At 45.7% G+C, this 21,737-nt stretch overlaps 2 protein-coding genes across 7 annotated transcripts; one reads left to right on the top strand and one right to left on the bottom strand.

Annotated features, from left to right (window-relative positions):
- Window positions 1-266: 266 nt before the first annotated feature.
- Window positions 267-15,323, bottom strand: SPPL2B (signal peptide peptidase like 2B). Of its 3 annotated transcripts, XM_032951496.2 has the most exons (16): window positions 15,195-15,323; window positions 14,127-14,249; window positions 12,676-12,858; window positions 11,833-11,931; window positions 9,917-10,056; window positions 9,085-9,257; window positions 8,259-8,355; window positions 6,701-6,814; window positions 5,888-5,969; window positions 5,544-5,618; window positions 4,735-4,797; window positions 4,331-4,430; window positions 3,095-3,172; window positions 2,654-2,814; window positions 2,210-2,245; window positions 1,617-1,751 (listed from the first exon to the last, which is right to left on the bottom strand). In XM_032951496.2, exons 1-15 carry the CDS (start codon window positions 15,273-15,275, stop codon window positions 2,231-2,233), a joined length of 1,584 nt encoding a protein of 527 aa, XP_032807387.2. In that variant the 5' UTR covers window positions 15,276-15,323; the 3' UTR covers window positions 1,617-1,751; window positions 2,210-2,230. The 3 variants fall into 3 exon arrangements, with proteins under 3 accessions (XP_032807368.2, XP_032807378.2, XP_032807387.2); XM_032951477.2 differs by lacking the exon at window positions 2,210-2,245 and having other exon boundaries at window positions 267-1,751; XM_032951487.2 differs by lacking the exon at window positions 2,210-2,245 and having other exon boundaries at window positions 267-1,751; window positions 9,085-9,254.
- Window positions 15,324-15,495: 172 nt separating this feature from the next.
- Window positions 15,496-21,200, top strand: LOC116941004 (U6 snRNA-associated Sm-like protein LSm7). Of its 4 annotated transcripts, none has more exons than XM_032951537.2 (4): window positions 15,496-15,583; window positions 17,150-17,237; window positions 18,522-18,593; window positions 19,795-21,200. In XM_032951537.2, the coding sequence occupies exons 1-4, from the start codon at window positions 15,566-15,568 to the stop codon at window positions 20,058-20,060; spliced, it is 444 nt and encodes a 147-aa protein (XP_032807428.1). In that variant the 5' UTR covers window positions 15,496-15,565; the 3' UTR covers window positions 20,061-21,200. The 4 variants fall into 4 exon arrangements, with proteins under 4 accessions (XP_032807428.1, XP_032807435.1, XP_075923867.1 ...); XM_032951544.2 differs by lacking the exon at window positions 17,150-17,237 and adding an exon at window positions 17,007-17,076 and having other exon boundaries at window positions 15,500-15,583; XM_076067752.1 differs by lacking the exon at window positions 15,496-15,583 and adding an exon at window positions 15,591-15,718.
- The last annotated feature ends 537 nt before the right edge of the window (window positions 21,201-21,737 follow it).

Here is a 21,737-nt window from a genome sequence, read left to right as displayed (position 1 = left end):
GATAAAAAGCACCAGGGGGAAATGAGAAATGTATTTGAGGTGGTCTTGGCTATAGTGAACTTGTGGAGGGTAAAACATTAAATATATTACTCGGAGTATTTGCATACAAATTATTCAGCACGTTCATATTTCAGAAAGATAAAGAACTTGCTCAAAAAGGTATGCTTCACTTTGTTCAGATAATTAAACCAAATCAATATTACTAAGAGTTTTTTTGCTAGAAATTGTTCCACACCGTTTGCCAGGCACATAAAAAACATGCTTGATAACTTATAAACCGCACATTTAATTACACCAAGATTAAAAGTGCAAATTCCAAGGCACGTAGGTACTTATTAAGAGACACCCCAGATAACAGGTGTGCACAGTTGCAAAACATTCAAAACTAACCCCAGGAACACACACCATGTGATCTATTGTATACACGTTAGAAGCGTTCTGGGCAGGGTGTGGGCGAGATGGCGGTTCCCATTGGCTTTCCCTGCATGTTACATCACCTACGTCTAGTGAATTGTGCACAGCGGCCCTGAACACGGTGTCACGGCTGCAAAAGGGCCTTGAAGTAGGGCAGGTACGTGCAACAAGGAGTTCAAAGCCAGCTGATATCCCTACCCTCCTGTGAACCCAAGTCGCGGCCGTGCGGCTTCAAGCATCACCCGTAACGTATGAATGTCGAGAACAAAAGGCGAGATGGGTGTATTTCTCTCCCTGAGCAAAATGCTTCATTTACACTGTCGGGCTGCAATTGGCAATTACTGATCTTGGTTCCTGTTCTTGACGCTTTTGTTAATGTCAGTTTGATAAACATCTTCAAAAGAAATAACTAAATTGCAGTCACAGATTCTTACCTTTGAGCTCCATTCTCTGCAATCCCCAAATATAATCTTGTTTGAAATCGAAGAGTAAAACATCTTCCAGGATGCCAATCCAATTGGAAACATCCATACTTTCAAACTCAGTACAACACTTAGGTGTAAGTTTCCATACTTTTGGTAACAAAAACCTCGCCACTCCCGATACCATTCACGTGAAACTGACGACTTCTGCAATCAATGTCCATCTGCAAGCGCATACATTAGGTAAGAACTTTATGAACGGTGTTCATGGGTAGGGGTCTCCAAGTGAGCACATCGAATTTAAATGGGGGAAGGTTTAAGGACGACCTAAGGGAACGCACCCGGATATGTGGCTGTTCTTTGGGCTGCCTGGCTTCGTGGTAGATATTTCTCCATGGCTGAATAAATCACTGCAACATCTCACCAGCTTCCCTGAACAACACAAAAAAAGCTGGCGATTTTTGACTTTAGCAAAAATATTAATGTATTTTACATTTTGTTTTGTACAGCACTATTAAAACAATAAATCAGCGCGTAACTTTTCTAAGTCATCACAAATTAAAAGTGACAAGGGAAAAAAAACACCCCTTCAAGGTTCAAAGTGTTTTATACCATGTTGCTCAAACCCAAGCCGACTGTCCGTCAAGCGTAGCGTGCAGACGCGACTGCCTCTTCTCGTCCCGCTGTTCGCGACTCATCTGCACACACAAGAAACGCAGCCGCCGCCCCCCCCGGAAGTTTTGCCGTTGCTCAAAGACTCCCGAGCAGCGGGGAACCTTCGGTGGGCACCTTGCCTCCTGGTCGCACGCTTCCCGGTGTCTCGTCTCCGGAGTCTGGAGACTGTTCCGACGCTTCCTCGCCCAGCGTGGGTACGGTGGTTCCCGCCACATTCTTGCCGCAAGACTTGGAAATGACCTAAAAATAATACGTAAGATTTATAAATAACTGCCATCATGTGAATCTGAAATTTCCATTGTAACTTAGTCTTTCATAAAACATTGTTAAAGTGCACATTTGAAGTTTCTCTCGTTGACGATTCTATTTTTCAGCAGAAATGGATGCACTTTGAAGTAAAATTCCTGAAAAAAGCAATCCAGCCAGAGCACATGGAAGAGACAGTGTCCTGTTGGAAAAATAAAAATAATTTTTACGGGACGAAGCGTCACGTATGGAAAGCAAGTGAAGGCAACGCAGGATGGGACCCCCCGTCTCCCGTGCTAGTGCTAAAACGACTAGTAGTGGCAGCCGCTAATAACTAAACATTGCCACGCGATATTCACAGCGAGTCTGACAAATCATGCCAACGACTAGGGAGTGATGCCAAGCTTGAGGGGAGCATTCGCATATCACAAATTGATCGGATCAATGCGCACCTGCTAGCAAGGCTCCAGAGCTCAAGATTCCAACACCTACAGACACGCGAGAGCGGGGGATGCGGCGTTAACAATGGCAAGCAGCGACAGCAGGTGGTTATTGTAAGCGGTAGCGCGTGGCCGGACAAGTAACGGAGAGGATGCGCTTGCCGTTAACCATTCCAGTGCTAACATGCACTGGGATCGACCCACGGTGTTTCTTCAGGATTTCCTCACCTGCCACGAGTGCCACACGAGGCATTAGTTGCCGTCAATAAGCGGAGATCTAAATCGATCGTTGATCCTCGATCTGTCGCGACTCCACGATTCTGACTACGGGCACTATCTACCCATTGCCGCGCTCCCCCCGTGGCTAACGACTCCTGTTCCCGCTAGCTCCGGCTATGATGCCGCAGCGCGAGGAATTCCGGTAGGCCCCATCCCGCCCGCCCACCAGCCCATTACCGTGTATCCCGTTCCCTTCCAGAACATGCCGAGCTCCCCACGGAAGCACGCCACTAGCAGGCTGGAGAGCAGTGTGCATGGCACCAGGTAGAGCAGCGCCGGCTGGCCCATCCGCATCAGCGCCAGCGCCAGGAAGGTGAGCAGGAGCCCCACCCCATACGCTGCAACGTGGACAATATAATTATTTGTAAGCAAAAATCATTCATCAACGATGGCAGAAAACATTACCCTTACTTAAAACCAGTAAGAAAAATGTTGGGATGATCCGCTATGTTGCGCATCCTATTTTATCAACAACGTATACAAATTCACACATGTTAACACGCACCGGTTTTAGCCTACTTTGAACATGCGGGAGATAAGGCCAGTAAAAAGCTTCATCAAGCGAGCTGATAAAAGGTGTGACGCGTGACTGGCGAGGTTTCAGCGTGCGCGCCTCACCCATGGTGCAGGCGATGAAGTAGAGCTTCGAGGACTGCACCTGCACGTCAAAGCGGTGGCAGTATGCCACCAGCAGGCCTGCGGGACAGCGCAGCCACACGCTCGTTTGTCCACAATATTTTACTAGGTGAGAACCCTTTACTCACCACTTGGTACTGGTCACATGTGGATTCATCGAATGAAGTAGATTTCTGACTCTCCAAATACATGTTTTGAAGCATTTGTGAAAGAATCAATCAATTATGCTCTGCATATATTACATATAATCGGTTTATAAACTCTCCAGTATCTTGGAAACTCTACAGCCACTAAAGATGTGTACACGTAACACAAGGGTTGAATAAGAATGGATTCTTCCAACAAATCATAATTCTTAACTGTGAAATTTCATATTCTTGGTTCTTTCGGTAAAGTCACGTAGAAGGGAAACAATAAAATAATACAATTTCATTGAATCTAAATGGGGCCATACATTATCACGTTCACAGGTGATCGTGTGTGTCCGATTGAGAGACTTGGCCTCCACTCTTAGAATGTGGAATTTCCACCACTGGCTTTCAACACAATGGCATTCCACCCAATGTTAATTAAAGCAGGGAGACACTTGGGCTTGAGTTGTGTTGCACAGTATTCCTTTTCATTTTATTTTATATTCCCTTTCATCGGAAAACTTCAAAAGTGGTCAGAGATCAACTTAAGCCACAATTATCCATCAATAAACTGGCGAATAAATCATCCTTCTCGCCATTACAGTCATGAGGTTGTTTGACCATACTTGACCATGCTGGTCAGTACGGGTTGGTGAAGGGGCGTGGCCCAGGACAAGTTCAGATATCATGAGCCACTGATGTTGACTGTGGCCGGGAGGAGAACTGAAGTTGCTGGGTTCAAAGCAAAGTGTGTGAACCACTGTGCAACCACTCAACCCATGATCCGTATGAGGTCATTGACACCACAACTTTGTGAGAAGTCAATAGTGGCCATGGGAATGTGGAATTTCCAGCTATTTTTCTGATCCACCACCAGTGATGAATCCTTCTCATGACTCGTTTGTAACTTGCTGACCCGCCCATACTGGACATCTATGAAAAAGAGCTTCATAGCTCATCGGATTCCCCCAGTATAATTTAAGATTCTGATTCGGAGCAGAAATACACTTTTGACTTTTTATTTTAAGGGACGACGAATATTTTAAGAGTGATTGTGAAGACACTGATGACGAAAGTGGAACCTAACCTGGCACGAGGATGTCTCCGAAGCCCAGCAGGGAAAAGGGTTGGTAACACATGGAGAGTGGGGTTGCAGCCAAGCGAGGCACCTTCACCACCATGGGCAGCTGGGGTCAGGGGTAACAGGAAGGTGACACGGGAGATAAAGGTTTGTTATGTCGGTGTTCTGTATGTGATGTGCCCTGTAAGTGTGCGATGTTCTGTGGTTCTACTGTATGTGAGTTATGCTCTGCGAGTGTGCAATGTTGTGTGGATGTGCTGTATGTGAGCAGTGCTTTATGGGTTTGATGTAGACGAGGAGTGCAAGCTGTACCATATGCCTTTAGTGGAGGTGAGCAATAATATGGCTGTGCTGAGTGCTGTGGGTGTGCTATGTATATGCTGGGGTTGGTATCTATCCGGACGCTGTACCATCTCATGGCTGGTAGATTTGGATGGTCCAGTGGCCACTTGCACCATGATGCTCTCCCCATTCTGTTCAACACGCGTACATCACACACAAAGGCAAAGATTCCATATATAGCTTTTACCAAACTGTTAGGGACAGTACCGTTCCCGTTCTGCTGTAATGTGCACCAATGCCTACTTTATTGAGGGCGAATTTGGCACATAAAATAAAGATTGACCGATTGCTGTTCGTGAGCACCTATTACAACCAGCACGGCACACAAGGAGGTGGGTGGCTAGCGCCACGCCCGACTGTCTTTTGATCCCTAGTGTTGATGTCTACACATCACATTAGATACCAATTTAAGGCTGAGCAGACCTAGGGAGGCCCAGTACCAGTTCAGACATTCACCACTGATGTTGGCCATGAGCGGGAATGGAACTCAGGTCACTGGATTCGTAGTGCAGTTTGCTAACAACTGCAACGACCACTAACCGCTGCACTACTGGTTCAGATATTCCTCGGTGATGAACACCCCACATGCACCCACCTCGCACAAATTCAATATTGCATGGCCACAGCAGCACGAACTTTACCTCAAGTTATTGTTACTCTATTGAAACAAGCATTGGGCAACACTCAATTCTGTTGGTGACACAAAACCAGTGATTTAATTTCAACATTCCTATTAGCAAGGGGCAGTTGCATCACAGCAAACCAGTAATTAATGCATTGTAACCAAAATTCATAAAAACAATCAATGACAATGACACGGGATTAGCGGATGCAGGGCTACACGTCGAGTGACAGTGCACACAGGTCGGATACTCACGCTCGTCAGAAATGGCGTGATGAACACAAAAAAGATGTCGTAGAAGAACAGAATCCCCAGGAGCAGCACACAGATCTGTAAGGACGATACCAACATGCGTCAACAAGGAGGCACGTGCCATCGGGTAATTAAAATAAGACAAATCGGCACAATACTCTTATATATGAACGAGAAATCTTATTTCAAGCCAGACGTTCTTTTCGCTCTAAAAAATCAACCAAGCCAGAATAAAGGCAGAGTGGTTTGGCCTTATAAGCGGTGAGATGCAAGTGGAATTTAAGCAGCTGGGTGCGGGTGTGGGAGCGCGTGCGCGTATGCGTGAGCACGTATGTGCGTGCACTTACCCTGAAGCTGGGCATGCGGACGGTACAAAGCATGTTCAGGCAGAACGCCACCCCCAGGATATCCTGAAGAACCCACGCCCAGCTACGAGACATGCAAGTACAAGGACAAAGATTAAGATCCCCCATATTACCTTTATAAAGTGTTGGGACAGGTACCGAGATCTTGGGTTTGCATTCAGGCAGTGACCTATGTTTAAACTGGGTTATCAAGAATAAAGAATTGATGGCCTCAACTCAGTCACCAATAACCGCACAACTAAATAACCAATCAAATTAAAGTAGGTCGTGTACGTAATTTGGCAAACTTTCAGTTCTGAGAATTAAAATTATCTGTTTGAATATCAGGGGAAGAACATTACTCTCAGTGCCAGAGGTTTGCAGAGACCACTTGGTGATAGCCACTACTGTAGGCTGTTCTCTAACACAAAGGGTTGCATCACTCTCCGAGATATCCAAATTAATATTTCATCTCGTGACAGCACGCTCATAACAGGCAGGATAAAAATCGCATAATTATTATTTATTACAAGTTTATTTCTCATTGTTGTCGGCCACCAGGGCACACAGCCAAGGTATGCATTTACACAACAAGAAACATTTGTTTTATTGTTTTGTCTTCCTTTAGGGCGGCGCTTCCAAACCCTTCTGGACCCGCGGACTTTCAACACTTTACTGCGGACCACCAAGCAGTAAAGAATAAGGTGCTTTGTGAAAAAAAAAAAATTGCCAGTCTGGCTGATCATTTCCCACAGCCATGGACTATACGTTGGAAAGCACTTCTTTAGATAGGATAGACTTGACAAGTCCCCCCACCTGTGGTTGCGAAACACTCCCCACGTGATGGCGAGAGCCATGCAACCGGCTCCCAGCAGCAGCAGCCGCACCTGGGGGCGGCCACCCAGAAAGGGCCGCCATGTGGCCGGGAGCCTGAGAATGGAAAATCCAGAAACACACCCCGTCTCATTACAGTCATGGATTGGGACAACTTCTGTTTGTTAGGACCGAGTAATACCGGCACAAAGGACAAAGTGGTGTGGTTACAGCGATATGCTTGTGTTTCCCCAGTGCCGATGTTCATGGCCACTTGTACGAAGAATTGACCATGAGAAAGGCTAAGCAAGGTTGAGATATGTAACTATAGTTGCGAATTATAGGAATTCATTGAACCTGGATCACTGCGTTAGTTAGGTAGTGCACCGACAATCACTCCAACAACTGATCGCCATACACAAAAGCCCTGTAAACTTTCACAGACTTTTGGGACAAGTGCTGTTAGCGGCCGCTTTTGTCTCCCCAGTGGCGATGTTTTACATAATGCACCAGATACTGAATCGACCTCGGGGAGGTCTATTCAGATAATCATTTCTGGTGTTGGCCGTGAGCAGGAATCAAACTCGGGTCACTGGGTTCGTAGCGCGGCACGCTAACCGCGACACTACCGCTCCCCATGCAGAAACACATATATACACACACACACGTGCACAGATACAAATAGCACAACGTGCACCTGGTGAAGCAAATGTGAATGCGAGGCCATGGAGAGTGCGCCGCTGTGCACACATGCAACAAATAAGAACGATCGCGCACATGCGGAATGAAACGGACACCGAGCACTTGCAACAAGATTCCATAAAGAATGCACTGCATAAAACTCGCTTTGACTGCTTGTAGGCGTGCCAGGCATGTGGCTCGGCCAGTTTGCAAACAGACCGTCCTAAAACACAAGTTAGAAACTAAACATATCCAGCATCACTCTTCAATAGTTGTAGTTTAAAGGTGTGCAACGTAATCAAATAATCCATGAAAGAATGCTTGGCTTTTATGACCATTATTTATTGTTTCACATAGTTTATTTTAATTGAAATAGTTAAACTCTGGTTTTTTGCATTCATATTTCTAATCAGTAATAAATAAATAGCGAATTCATTGTCACATTTTCGAAGAAAATGCTTAATTTACCTTTTATGACCAAGTCTTCCACTAAAAGTTTGTATATCATTTTGATTCTACTTTACTTTTTCAAATGTTACATTGGTACAGTGCAATTTATGGTGTGTGATTTTAATGTCTCCATGTTGTTCTATTATGTCTCCCTTGAAAGTGTTTTGAGCCTTCTTCACGGGTGATGTTTTTTTTCACCAAAATTTGGTTGGAAATGTCTCAAACCGCTACCAGTTTCTGCTGACCTCTGCATTATTTTAATCTAAATTCAGCGGCAAGACAATTTCCACCAACACGCAGAGTGGGCGTATATCTCGATGAGTTCCGTCCCGGCTCTCCAAGTAGGCCACCGATAAAATAAAGTTGGAGAAGGCAATGATAAAGGGCGACGAGAGCAGCGGACAATGGACAAATGACAGGAACTCCAGACCTGCACGTGCACAGGGGAACTTGACGCACGAGAGGTGCCAGGCAGCAGTAAAGGCCCATGGACGAGGCGAGGCAGAACATGGCGATAACCACGTACACTGCACCACGCACACACACACGGCGGGAAAGGAGACAGGGGATAGGCACAAATGAATCCTCGCTGACAACTCAATCAGCAGCCACATCGCTGTTCGTGATACGCAATCATGTGCAAAAATAAATACAATGTGTATTTATAGTGATTGCCGAGTTGGGTTGTACTCCTCGAAACCAGTATGCTCATCATCCAAGTTTACACCGCACGCCGGCGACTTTCACACAGATGCACGAGAGATTGGCGCACGCAAAATCACAGTTCAAAACGGCTGAAAGCTTACTCAGCAAAACGTAACTCGGCTCGGAAATAGCATCCACCACATATGGGCTCTATCAGGAAAGAGACAAGCAAATAAGGCATGGATCTAAGATATGGTGACACTGCGTATAAGGGTTCTAAATAGTGAGTGCTCTTGCAACACAAAATATAGTTTTGACCATGTCATTTATTATTTTACTTGTAATCAAGGGATAGCTTTGCATCTTGACGACAAGACTGAGACAAGCAAACTTTGTCCTACTGTTTAAGATGCAGACATCAGCACATTTTCACCAAAAATCTACAGAAAAACCCCAATATCGCCAAACACGAATTGGAAGCATTATGCATGTACCGCTCAAATTGTAACAGCGTAACGGAACACCGTGAATTAGAGTGCCACATCGGCTCTCACACACAATAGACCGCACATGCCACTGGCACGCTCGCAACTACAGACGTTGAGACGCACCCAGGTAGTCGTAGAAGAAGAACAGTAGCAGAAGCATGACGCAGCACATGACAGAGAAGATGAAGATCATCAGCGGGGACACGTCCAGAGCCTCCTCCTCCGCACTACCACTGTATCCGTCCCCATCACCTCCTTCGCCTTCTGCATCCTCGCGCTTGCACTTGAAACGCCTTCTGGCAGGGCCGCACCATGCGTTGTCCGCTCGTGAAACACTCAACCACATGCTGTCGCCGCGGAACACGACAGTGTTTGGCGCTAAACCCGAGGTGGATGCGTGGACCCGTAATAGCCACGCCGAAACAATGACATAGACATCATGAGCCAACTTGAACCTTCAAATCCGACCGATTCCTGCCACAAAACTGTGACATTTACACCAATGACTCAGGACTGTTGAGATGTAGTAATAGGTTTTTACCCTTTTATCTGGCACCAAAACTGACACCTTTATACAAGGGATCAAAAATACTGTTGAGATGCTTTGAATTGACTTGAGTTATGAAACAGTCGGTACGGGGTTGATACTGCACTGATGTGAACCACTTACAATAAACCCCTGACGTACAGAGCATGGGGAGTCTTCATTTTGCAGTGGACTTGCAAAGGGACGTAAACAATAATAATACCCCCGAGTGGACACCTCAGTCTCGTGCACATTCCCTTATGACACCAATGCCCCCTAAAAAAACCCGTCAATGATGACACTTGCTGCAGTTAACCACACAGACCTGCGACTCAGAATTGCAAATATTTTCCATATTTAATAAACAACTCCTTCATTCGACAGCTCCCATACCAAACCGACACCAACACCCCCACCCCTGGTACTCACCCGTGGGAGTCGCGCACGCCGGCCCAGTATCCTCCGACAGCAACCGTTCCCATGGCGATGACGAAGAGCAGCAGCAGGTTGTAGTCCAGCAGCGGCTCGCGGGGTGCGGAGAGAGACACGAACAAGGAGGCATTTTTGGGCTGCGAGCGTGTGTGGGTAGCACCAAGGCGATGGGAGTTGAAGGGGGGAGACAAGGCAAGAGGTGTTACTACCGGGTAGGTTTTCGCCATTGTGTGGTCTAGCTCTCCGATATAGCTTTGGATTTAACCGCAAGTTGCTTGGTACATTGGAAGACGTTTCGTTTTGTGCGTTAGGAGGAGCTTCGACATGCTAAACAACACATGGTACAACTTGAGAACGCATGAATTAGCTATATAACAAGTGGTTAATTCAACAAGCGTATTGCCGCTGTGTTGGAGCACCCTCGTGTATAAGCGTACACATGTGAAGCAAAAAAATGTGCATACATGACAAGGTGCGCTGCTTAGCTGACTATGTATGGTGCGAAATAAGTTCAACAAACATAGAAAATACGTACAATACGTATTGCATTAATAAAGCGTATAAATTCAACAGTAGCTTACTTAATTGAGAGATAATTAATATGGAGAAGTCCATCCTTGGTGATTGCCTCATGTTAAGCCCCTTTGAATGTGCAAACCAGGACAGACGGAGAAAGATAAACCTCTGGGGGTTGTTTATTGACTCGGCGCTGATAAAACACCGAGACGTGGCTGTATTCCCCCCTCGCCCCCTGTGGTACGCTGGACTAAGTGGGTCAATTCCTAGAGATTGCTGCAATAGAATCCCATGAGATTGCCCAAGTCCAAGGGCACATTTTATAAACAATCATCCAATTGAGAAATTAGATCGTTATGTCATTATATTGTTGTGTTATTACCTATTTTTACATAGTGTTGCATCTGAAATGTTTGTCTGTGTTTTGTTACCTACATCGAGTACAGTAAGGACTCACCGTACGCGGCTGGGGTTAGGTTCCGTGTACCCCCACATAAGCGCAGATTCCCGTAAGTTGGGGTTTGCCTCTATGAGTGTACTGTACTGTATATTATAAATACAAAATATACTATAGCTGGGTGATCTCATTTCTTGCGCAGGCGATACAATTTCACACCTTCAAATACATCGTCCGCGTGATGGCGGTGGGGTGATTTGACTCCTCGCTTTCCGCCTCGTGCGTGTAGCGAAAGTACGATTACAAGTGTAAGTATGACTCGGGGTCGGTCACATACGAGCAGGTCCGCGTACTCTGAGCCCCCGAACTCTAAGGCCTTACTGTATATTATTGGCATTTGTTGTGCATTGTTTGTGTAATGTTTAGCTCTCGTTTTCTTCTGATACGGTTTTGCTTTGTGTGTTTATTGGTTATTGTATTATGTAATGTTTATAATGCAGTGTTTTAATGTTGATGTAATGCTTTATTGTAATGCCCATAATACAGTTGCCTCGTACATGTAATACGAGACAATCTTACCAGAGAAAGCCAGTATGAACTGATCTATTGTTTCAAGATGCTCTACATGATGGGGGTGGCATGCAGCAATAGAAGGTGGGGAGCGAAAACAAATTTACAATGCGCTACACACGACAATGACATGGGAGACAGACATGTTAGTAAAACCATAGAGTGATGCGTTATGGCAGAAGCGGACGAGTTTAGAGCCTGAACCTGAACAGGGGGAGGATCTCATCAATGTTGACATAAAGGGGGAAGAAGTTCATTAATTGGATTATGTCTATGTCAGAGTGTGCAGGTTTGTGTGTGGGTGTGAGTTAATATGAAAAGAAGATGAGTCAAACAATCCAGCTGTTGCAGTAGCACACAGAGAGATCAAAACATTGTAAACCCACACTGCACCTTTGCGTGGGCTCACCAGAGGCCGAGCGATACTCACCACCACCAGCTTGCCCATCAGCAGCACGTCCTTGTGGCTCACAGTTGCGATGGGGATAGATATGTTTTCGTAATCCGATGCATTGCCACCGGGAGCCACCTGCCACACGACAGAGGGCAGCGTTATTTCTCAGTGTGAAAAAACATAACATTGACCATTTTATCGGAATTGGATTGTGGTGTTGAGCACAGCACAAGCTGAAAATGACTGGTGTATGTGCTTGGTGAACAGACGCTCAATGTAAAAAGGTCTACCAAACCCCTATCGCCTTTCGTGAAATTTTAAATGACTGTGAAAATGGAAAAAACCTTCCTGTTTACTAGACATCTTGTCTGCAAAGCTTGCACCTGCCAGTGAATCGACCTACAAGGTTTACTTATAATTAATTTATTCAAAAATGCAATTCATGAAGGTACTATTTGTAAAGAAAAATAGTTTGAGAGAGCTCTATTGTTGTCTGTTAATTAATAAAAAAATATCCTATGGACTTTGAATACTGCTGCATCAAGAAAATGTAAAGAAACTTAAGACAATATAGGATAATAACTTTCAGAACAAATTGCAGAAAAAAAGCAATAGAAGTTATGGATGGAGCCAGTGAGCAGAATTGAGGAGAGTCATATACCAAAACAGACATTCGAGTAACACCCAGATGATGATCACCAAGGGGAAGACTTAAAACAGATGGAGGATGCTATAAGAGGAGACCTAGGAGATTGGGTATCAAATCAACACTGGGGGCGATGACCTCTTGACCTTGAGTAATCAATGACCGACTGCCCTGCCATATGCAGACAAGATTATGAGATACCCATATACAGGACCTGTGTACAAATGTCGCACCAGTTCCTCCTTGCTGACGACGAGCAGTGCCAGCGCTTCGCTGGACTGCGCGAGGCGCGCCTTCTCATAGAACGTGCAGTTCCCACGTTGCACCAGGGCAGCACCAGCGTGAAAGCCACCGGCAGGGACGTCTGCCGCCTTACAGAGCAGCGATTGGGATGCGTTGCGCAGGGGCCACTTTTTCTGTCAGAAGGAAAGAGGTCACTCTCTCGCAGCCTTTCTCGTTCAAACAACATCCATACACGATTTGTGAGCCATGAACTCTGCAGTGGTGCCGACTCACCCGATATATCAATTCGAAAAAATATAAAAAGCCCTATTGTATTTAAAATATCCTACCAGTCACGCTGGGCTCAACTGAAACTGTTCCGGGAATGTTAATTCTGGTATGGAAGCGACATTGCTGAGTGAATGGTGCATGGTTGTTTTGGTGAAGCCTCGTCATGAAAAACTCGCCTCTATTGCCACCTAGAGGCCGACTCCTTTGTAACCCACGTGCACTCCAATCTGGCATTTAGGAAAACCCCCGATATGAATCTGTCAACTCATGACTGTGGCATTATTCCACAACAGCAAAGACTGGTGGTGCTGCGATTAGAGCGCCTGACTCATAACCGGAAGATCACGAGTTCAAATCACAGCCAGAGCACAAGCATAAATAACCCTATAAAATAAGCCAAAATTGTTTTTCTTATGGATTTTCCCCTGTCATAGGAAGGTGGAATTTACATTGCTGGATCGGGGATGCCTAACGAGATAACAATTGTACAGTAACACTGTTGGAGGAGTTTCTAATTAGCTTTTGAAATGAGAAAGCAAAATACCCCACTGAAAGTCATGACCAGTATAACCAACGAAGGTACAATTTTTTATTATTTTAATTCAGGTTTCTTATCATTTATCTTCTGGTTGGAGGGAGTATATCTATACAACAAAGGATTACATTAAATATGAACGTGACTGTACCAACGAGCTGCACATACTCTTAACACACACCATAATTCACAAGGATACATTATTTACAACTTTTGCGGGAAAATCACATAACTGGGATGGATCTAACAAATTTTATTAATGAAGCTACAAGTGTTCATCTGCATTCAACCAATAAAGGTATTTTCAGTGTTTAAAATTACAGTATGTAAAAAAGATGCTGAACATATTTTACCACCTTCATTGCAAATAAACCGAAATGGACAGAAAAAAGTATAGATTACAAAATTCTGAATCTATTCACTGCTGTGGAAAGCCATTGACCAAGACATCGGCAATTTTTACAAAACATGTTAGTTTTAAACAAAAGGGATAATCTCAGCTCCAAGGGGTGTTACGTGGCACAGTGGGGCATTGTGGTCAGGAGGGGCAGTGTGTGGCAAGTGCGGCACAGGGTGGAAGGGTCGGGGAACGGTGTGGTAGGATGTGACACTATGACGGGAAACTGGGGGGCTCACAGCTGCGGCTGGGTCCAGGGGGAGGGCCCCCCACTGCGGGTTGTACTGCACACAGTAGCGGTGTGCCGCCGTGTGCTCCGCGTCCCCCACGTACACGTACAGGAGGCCGTACTCCGCGCGCACCTGTGGGGCGACAAGCAGAAATTATGGCACAGCAGAAGCGAGTTACACCCCCAGGAGCCAGTCCAGACCCTGCCCCTTCACCAACTACATATTCCCCGTCACAATCCCAGATTCCTCATACACCAAATCACAGTATTTGGTGATGCAGCACTCGCAGTGGTGCACATGCACACATAACAAAAATCAACACGTTCATCAATAACACTGCCTTAAAAGAAAAATAATACTTGGAGAGTTAATAAGGTTGGAGTCTACACTTAACACCATGGGCCCTGACGAGAATAACATTTTAAAAGTGTTCTGATGACCAATTTTTAAAGAGATAAATGAATAGTTGCCTAAGTTGCTACGGAGTAAGGGATACAACAATTAATAACCATTAAATAATCTCAAATACAGTACCAACCTCTCTTATCCACATTGCAACATCATCCCCCTCGCCTCACCCCGATATTCCTCACCCTCATCCCCTCACGTCCTGTTCACTAACGTTGTCACCTCCAATTCCCTCGCGTCTCTTAGCCTCTCACCTCTCTCTCTCTCTACACCTCCGTATCTACCCCTCATCCCAACCTCTCATGGCCACATCCCCTTACCCGAAATGTCCTCCTCACTCCCTCACCCGCTCTCTCAACCCCTTAAACCTCTCATCCCAATCCCATATCCCCTCACTTCCTCATCCCCTCACACCTCTAACCTCAACATCTCACCCCTACGAAGCCTCACTCTCTCAACCCCTTAAACCTCTCATCCCAATCCCATATCCCCTCACTTCCTCATCCCCTCACACCTCTAACCTCCTCAACATCTCACCCCTACGAAGCCTCACCCTCTCACCCCCGTCCTTTCACACTCCTCCTTCCCACACCCCCTCGCTCTCTGGTCCCCCATCAGCCTGATCCCCTCAACCCGCGGTGGGGGGTTTCCCAAGCGGGAGGAACTCACGGGTTCGATGGCGACTCCAAACAACAACAGCAGCGGCACCGCCAACAAGACCGTGGCTCGGAGCGGCCTCGCGGTGGCCATGTCGGCCCGACAGCAGGACTCGAACGCACGCGACAATGACCCCCGAGCCCGCGCTAATGACCCCCGACTCGGCCCTAATCAACGAACTCAATCAACGAACTCAATCAACGACTCAATCAACGAACTCAATTAACAACTCAATCAAGGGCGCACTTGGTGGTGGCGAGGCTCGCCGTCTCGGTGGGGGCGGGGTGTGCAGGGGGCAAGGGGTCACGCGGAACCGGAAATAAAGAGCGGGAGGTTGGCGGCGGGGCGTCACGTGACCGGCAGGGACTTGGCGTCACGTGGCCATGGCGGCGCGTTTGAACGTGAGTGCAGCTCTATTCGCGATTTTCTTCTTTGGCTCTTTCGGTAAAGTGACGTAGAACAAGATGGGTTTTTTTTCTTTTACAAAAAACTACGACGTTTCGATAGCGACACAAGCATTCGTCATCAGGAGAAAAGTGAGTGGAGGCGGCGGCAGCTACGCCACCTTAATTCGTTATTCACCGCGATTGATTAATTATACATCTCGGTTAATTATACACCTCGGTTAATTATACATCTCGGTTAACCACGCGAATTGGTCCACCTCAATTAACCACCCACTGATTATCCACCTCGATTAATTATCCAGATGATACACCTCGATTATTCAACTCGATTAAATATCCATCTCGGTTAACCACCCAAATGGATCCACCCCTGATTATAATCCATCTTGATTAATTATCCAGATTATTAAACCTCGATTAATTATACACCTCGGTTAGCCAACCCGCAATATCCATCTCGGTTAACCTCCCGAATAGCACTGGTAATTATCCACCTCGATTAATTATCCAGATTATACATCTCGATTATTCGACTCGATTAATTATACACCTCGGTTAACCACCACTGATTAATTATCCATCTCTTAATTATCCAGATTATGCATCTCGATTAACCAACCACAAAGTGTTACCATTTGTATCGGCCGCACATGGTTTATCGGATTGAGTTCATCCCCCACCAAAACTGAACCAGTTTCAGAACCAAATTCCTATTCACGTGGCTCTGTTTTAGCTGAAATATATATTTTTTAAATCGCTGTTTTAAATACGGCAGGGTAATAAACCGGTCTACCTAAACCGGGTTTAACAAAGCAGCTGTTTCTCAGAACTCTGCGAGTTAAAACTCAATTCAAGGTGTACAGTAAAAAAAACCCATTTAAAACTTTTGTACTGATAAGTCAATCTTCATTTCTTCTCATTTGGGGAGGTCTTCATCCAGCAGTGGATTGGTCATGGCTGATGATGATTGTAAAAAGCACAGTTTCAAAATACAATTTAAATTGTAAACAATGCTCAAACAAATGTGTAAAATTAATATCGGTTCAATGAGGACGCCTAGAATTTGAGCTAATTGCGTATGCGACAAATCATCTCTTACGCCGAATGCGATCCCGTGAGGAGACTAATTGCACTAATATGTAATCTTGTACTGTAACAACAGTCATTAACGTCGTTTAACACTTTAATTGTAATGAGATTCAATAACGACCCTGATGGAAATGTGCAGTTATTACTTAATAGACGTAATACATTTCGGATTGGAACACCCTTTTATTTAATTCCTGATGGAAATTTTTGAACTATAATTATGCAGTTAAACACTACCCCATCTGTAGGCCTATTAGTTTGTAAACAAATTAATTCACACGAAATAGACTGAAAAATACGTGGCGGTGACATTCACTCTTTTATTCAGGAAAGCTTCATCCGTGCCTAAAGCATGTTGAGTAGAGACGCTACGTCAAGGGATCCCGTGACATTTGACTGTGAGTAAAGACTTGGAGGCACGTGGCACTGCAGGGGTTGTGTTCACAATGAGCATTTCTTCACCGGCCCTAGAGCAACGTGAAGAAGGGTGAAGCCATTCTGGACCTCACCAAATACATCAACAAGGGCGTCCACGTGAGGTTTTTCGGGGGTCGTGCCGGTGGGTTCTCCTAAGCCACACATTCGTTGAATGGATGAATGAATTGAGCCTAATTTGTAAATTGAATGAGTGCATGCATTGAATGAGCGAATGACTTAAACGAATGAGTGAATTCGATTAATACATTTGAGTGAGTTCATTGAACGAATGAGTGAAACAATGGGTGAATTTATTAATTTACGGAGTGTATTGATTAAATAATGAATTGGACGTATAAATACATTAAATGAGCCTTGACGAATATCAGGGGTCAAGGATGATAAAAAAATGGGCCGGTAAAATTAGTACAAATTTGTGAGAGGTTTTCAGTCATCCAATTGATAGACTTTATTCTCAACCCTCCAACACCTTGGGTAATGCGGAATGTTCCACCACCGGCTCGAGGCCACCGACAAAGACGAGCATTGCCCTGTCGTTCATTGGAGCAGGAGTTGGCACTTTGGGTCGTGTAAGGCTTCGCGTTTAATGATTTTACTGGGTAGTCAGGCATTCTGTGGCCACTCCTAGCACACAGTGCTGTACAGTAACACAGAGGAGGCACTAAAGAACACACAGCACCTAATACGGAGAGGGCCACCCACGTTCTCACTAGCCAAGTAAAATATGTGATGGTGGAATATTTTAAGAGCCAGACCTGGCGATCAATCTGGTGTCGACCGTTAAATTGTTATGGCATCTCGCGCAAGGAAGCAAAAGTGATGATATAGAGGTGCAATGGATGTTGATGGCACTGGCCGTGACGCGACCTCGTCTACTTGCAATACGAGCGCCATCCCACAAGGAGCTATAGCGCTTGTGGATGAGGAGGCGCGCTGGAGAGAATTGCTGTTCATTATGAATACACGGGACCCCCCGAGGCTTCCCATATAAATCGTCACCGCAGTCGCTGTATTGTCTAAAAACCAATTACGTGCTCCCCGCAGTGGAGAATAGCATCAACAAACACGCGTGTTGGGGTTATTCACGGCCACACCTGATGCTCGTGGCCGAACCAAGACCAGCCTGGCCGGTTTTACTGGCAGAGGAAAGTGGGCAAGGAGGGATCTGCTGATGCCAGCTCGTGGCACTAAACAGTTGGATGATGGTGTCATAAATTGAATGCATTGTGTTTAATAGTCATCATATGTTTGTAGCATATGCAAAGCGTTGTGAGAGACCTGTTATGACTGTTAAGTGTGCTGTATAAACATTGATAAATTGGTTGCCTGCTTCCTCTGCTCACCCCCACCCCTTGATCCCCCTGCTCCCCTGCCCTCCTGTGACCCCACCTTGCCCATCCTGAAGTGAGCGGGGTCCTCAAGGGGTTCGACCACCTGGTGAACCTCGTGTTGGACGGGGCTACCGAGTACCTTCGAGGTACTCGTCCTACAGCCCTGTTGGTGACCCACTGCTGGACTCGGCCCTTCCCACGCCCCATTGGATTGTGGGGCTTACTTGGCAACATTTCACCATGCTTGTCACTTCGGGTTGGTGAAGGGGATGAGGAACGCAGACTTTACAACATAGTACAGTACAACCACATGTTTTGCTGCTCTGCCCTGTGCTGATAATGTAGTCACGCTGCAGCCTATAGCACCTGTTGAAACGCTATCCAGACAAGGGACCTCGGTTTGAGTAACCAAATTATGTATTCTGCGATGCAGCTTTGATAATGGGTTATCGTGATGCAGGCTGGTTGGTTATTATAATATGGCACTCATATTTCAAGAACAAGTCAAATGGAAATGACAACAGCATATTTTACACGACTGCCAGTGGGCCGGAACGGCGATCTTTCGTCCAAGTGACAGCACGGCGCCACGTTGGGATTTTAATTAACCTGCTACAGTATAGGAAAAACTCCAAAAGCATTCGTCAATAACACTGCCTGAAAAATACTAATGATGATCAGCAATGTTTTGGGCAATGGCTGTTCTTCACATCGCACGGAGAGGCCACTGCACTTCTCTGGCCTGTGTACTATGCAGAAGGCGATTTTCCGAAACATTGCCCGTTTATATACTTTTTATGTTTAAGGCAGCGTCTTTGATGTGTCGAGTTGTTTGCGTTAGTGCACCACCAAATAATTGCCTTCTTTAGCAATTTCACACTTTGTACCGATTGATTCACTTTTAGGCACAGTTTTTTGTTGATGTTGACAGGTACGTTGATGTCATTTGTTAATTATGTAAATGTTTACTTCATAACGATGTTATAGTCTGCTGGTATTATTGCTGCTTCTGTTATTTGTTGACACTCATTATTCTTGATAAAGTTTCCATTGTTGATGTTTCTCATACAGACAAAGCTGATGTTATCTTTGGTGGTGGTGATAATAATAGTTTATTATTATTTTATGTCGATGGTGACTGGCGATATTTGTTGCTGATGATTTATTTTATCTATGATGTCATTGTTAATTTGTATGCTACCAGTGCTGATTATATCTGACGATCATAATCAAGTGTTTTTTTGTTGTTGATGTTATTGGTGACGATAGTGATGATGATTAATGTTGGTAATGATACTGCTGCTGTTGACATTATTGATGATGTCGATGATTTTACGGATGATGCAGATGCAGAAGAGCCGTACCGCATGTCTGGAGACACACGGCCGTTGGGCCTTCTGGTTTGTCGCGGCACCTCCATCAGCCTGCTGGGCCCCCAGGACGGCTTCCAGGCCATCGACAACCCCTTTCCGTCGCCCAGCAGCGACACCAGCAGCGGCACGGAGAGCAGCCCCGGATCCACGGGGACCTGGGATCAGATGCTTCGTGGTCTTGAGGACACTCGGCTTCCGAGGGAAGCGGAGGAGATCGGTCACGTTTGCACGCGTCGTTGAGTCTAAAGGAAGACGCAGAGGAAATGCGGTCAACGAATGAGCGTTATTATTATTGTTATTAAGTGCACTATTGTTAGTTTAACGGTGTTTGTCGTGCGGAGGAGGTGATGTAGCGCCGTGGAAATAGCAGCGCTGGCTCGGGGTCTACTGCACCCTTGAGCGGAGGGGCACTTTATTATTTAACGATTATTTAATTATTCGAAGAGGTCCTTATTTATCGGAGATAATTACAGTGTAGTGAATTCAGCGTCTTTTTGTTGTCATAAAAATAGAAAACTTAGGATATCGAGTAATGTTTAAAGGTCATTGGACTTTGCTGATGAATGTAACTGGTTGTTAATCAGTTGCCAGGCTACATTTGTAAGAGCGTTGCATCTGACCCATCCTGTACTCCAAGCAGCCGGCTAATAATTCGGAGGGAAATTTTTGTTTTAAATTTAATGACAGGATGGAAAAGCAACCTTTTGAAATGTGTTCTAGTTGAATACTAAGTTTTTTTTGTCAACCATTTCAAGGAGGCAGCAGTAGGCCCTGTACGGATCGCAGCGACACCGCCGGGACGCTGCTTGGGTGGCGCGTTCACAAGTGCGGCGATTCTACGATCGTCCAATGCGGGGCGTGGTGTCGCGAGGTCTGTGGTTGTCGTGGGAGAGAGAAGCCCGGTGCTTCCACAGTCGGTTACTCGACGAGGTTTTTGTTTGCAAAAACGTATATGTAATCGTCGATAGAATAACAAAATAATAGCATCTACTACAGCAAAAGTATCAATAATGCTGTGCGTTATCTATCTGGCCAGGTGGTTAGTGGACAACTTGCTCGTTAAAGTCGAGGGTTGCAGTTTAACATCCCAGTTGGAGTTGAAACCGACCCATCGTCTCTCCGTGGAGGCACGAGGAGGAGGGTGGAGGCACGAGGAGGAGGCGGTTTCAATGCAAATGGCCCCAGCGCCACAACTCATGATTTGATGCTTTTTAGGGAATATCTTGGCATCTCAAACCCGCTGTTTCACTGATCTTGATATTCGTTGCAATGGAAACAAATACGAAATCGTCGTGTGCTGGAGGTGTTGCTGATGGCCCGAATCGACCCATCCATTCCTCCGGTGTTAATAAAACAAGTACAATGGTGGAAAGTCTACAATGATGTGGTCGAACATACATTTTCGCTGCTGTCACTGGAATGTGGAGTTTCCTCACCGGCTATGGGTCCGATGAGCCCCGCGCTTGTTCGAGTGGGGAAATCGGTGGACTTGAAAAGTCTGTAATTACATCTAACTCGAGCTGGTCACCAGGGGGGGTCACAGCACCACCGTGCAGAGAGCATCGGGCGCTGACACGGCACGTGAACACTGGCACTGCACTCGCATTGACAGCAGCACTGAGATCGACACGCGACACTGCCACTGCACTAAAACTAGACGTGAGCAACGATGAATTCTGGCACTTGATACGAAAATTGACACTGAAAACGCGTTAACACTGAAACTCGGCTTTCACGTCGGCACTCGGCATTGCCAACTTATGAATATTGTGAGACACGAAAATTAATGCTTGGCACGCACTCTCATGCAATGTAATTACACGGCTTCTGCCTTGCTCTAATCTGTTCTACCGTCATGTAGTTTGTATTTTGATGCGTATGCTTCTGTCAAGGGCGGCAGGTGTGATGAGGCAACAC

Source organism: Petromyzon marinus, chromosome 1 (assembly GCF_048934315.1).
Source record: "Petromyzon marinus isolate PM22_M1 ecotype Great Lakes invasive population chromosome 1, UKy_Petmar_22M1.pri1.0, whole genome shotgun sequence".
NCBI classification, from domain to species: Eukaryota; Metazoa; Chordata; class Hyperoartia; order Petromyzontiformes; family Petromyzontidae; genus Petromyzon; species Petromyzon marinus.
Note: the sequence above shows the minus strand (reverse complement) of the source record. Positions and strands in the feature narration are given on the sequence as shown.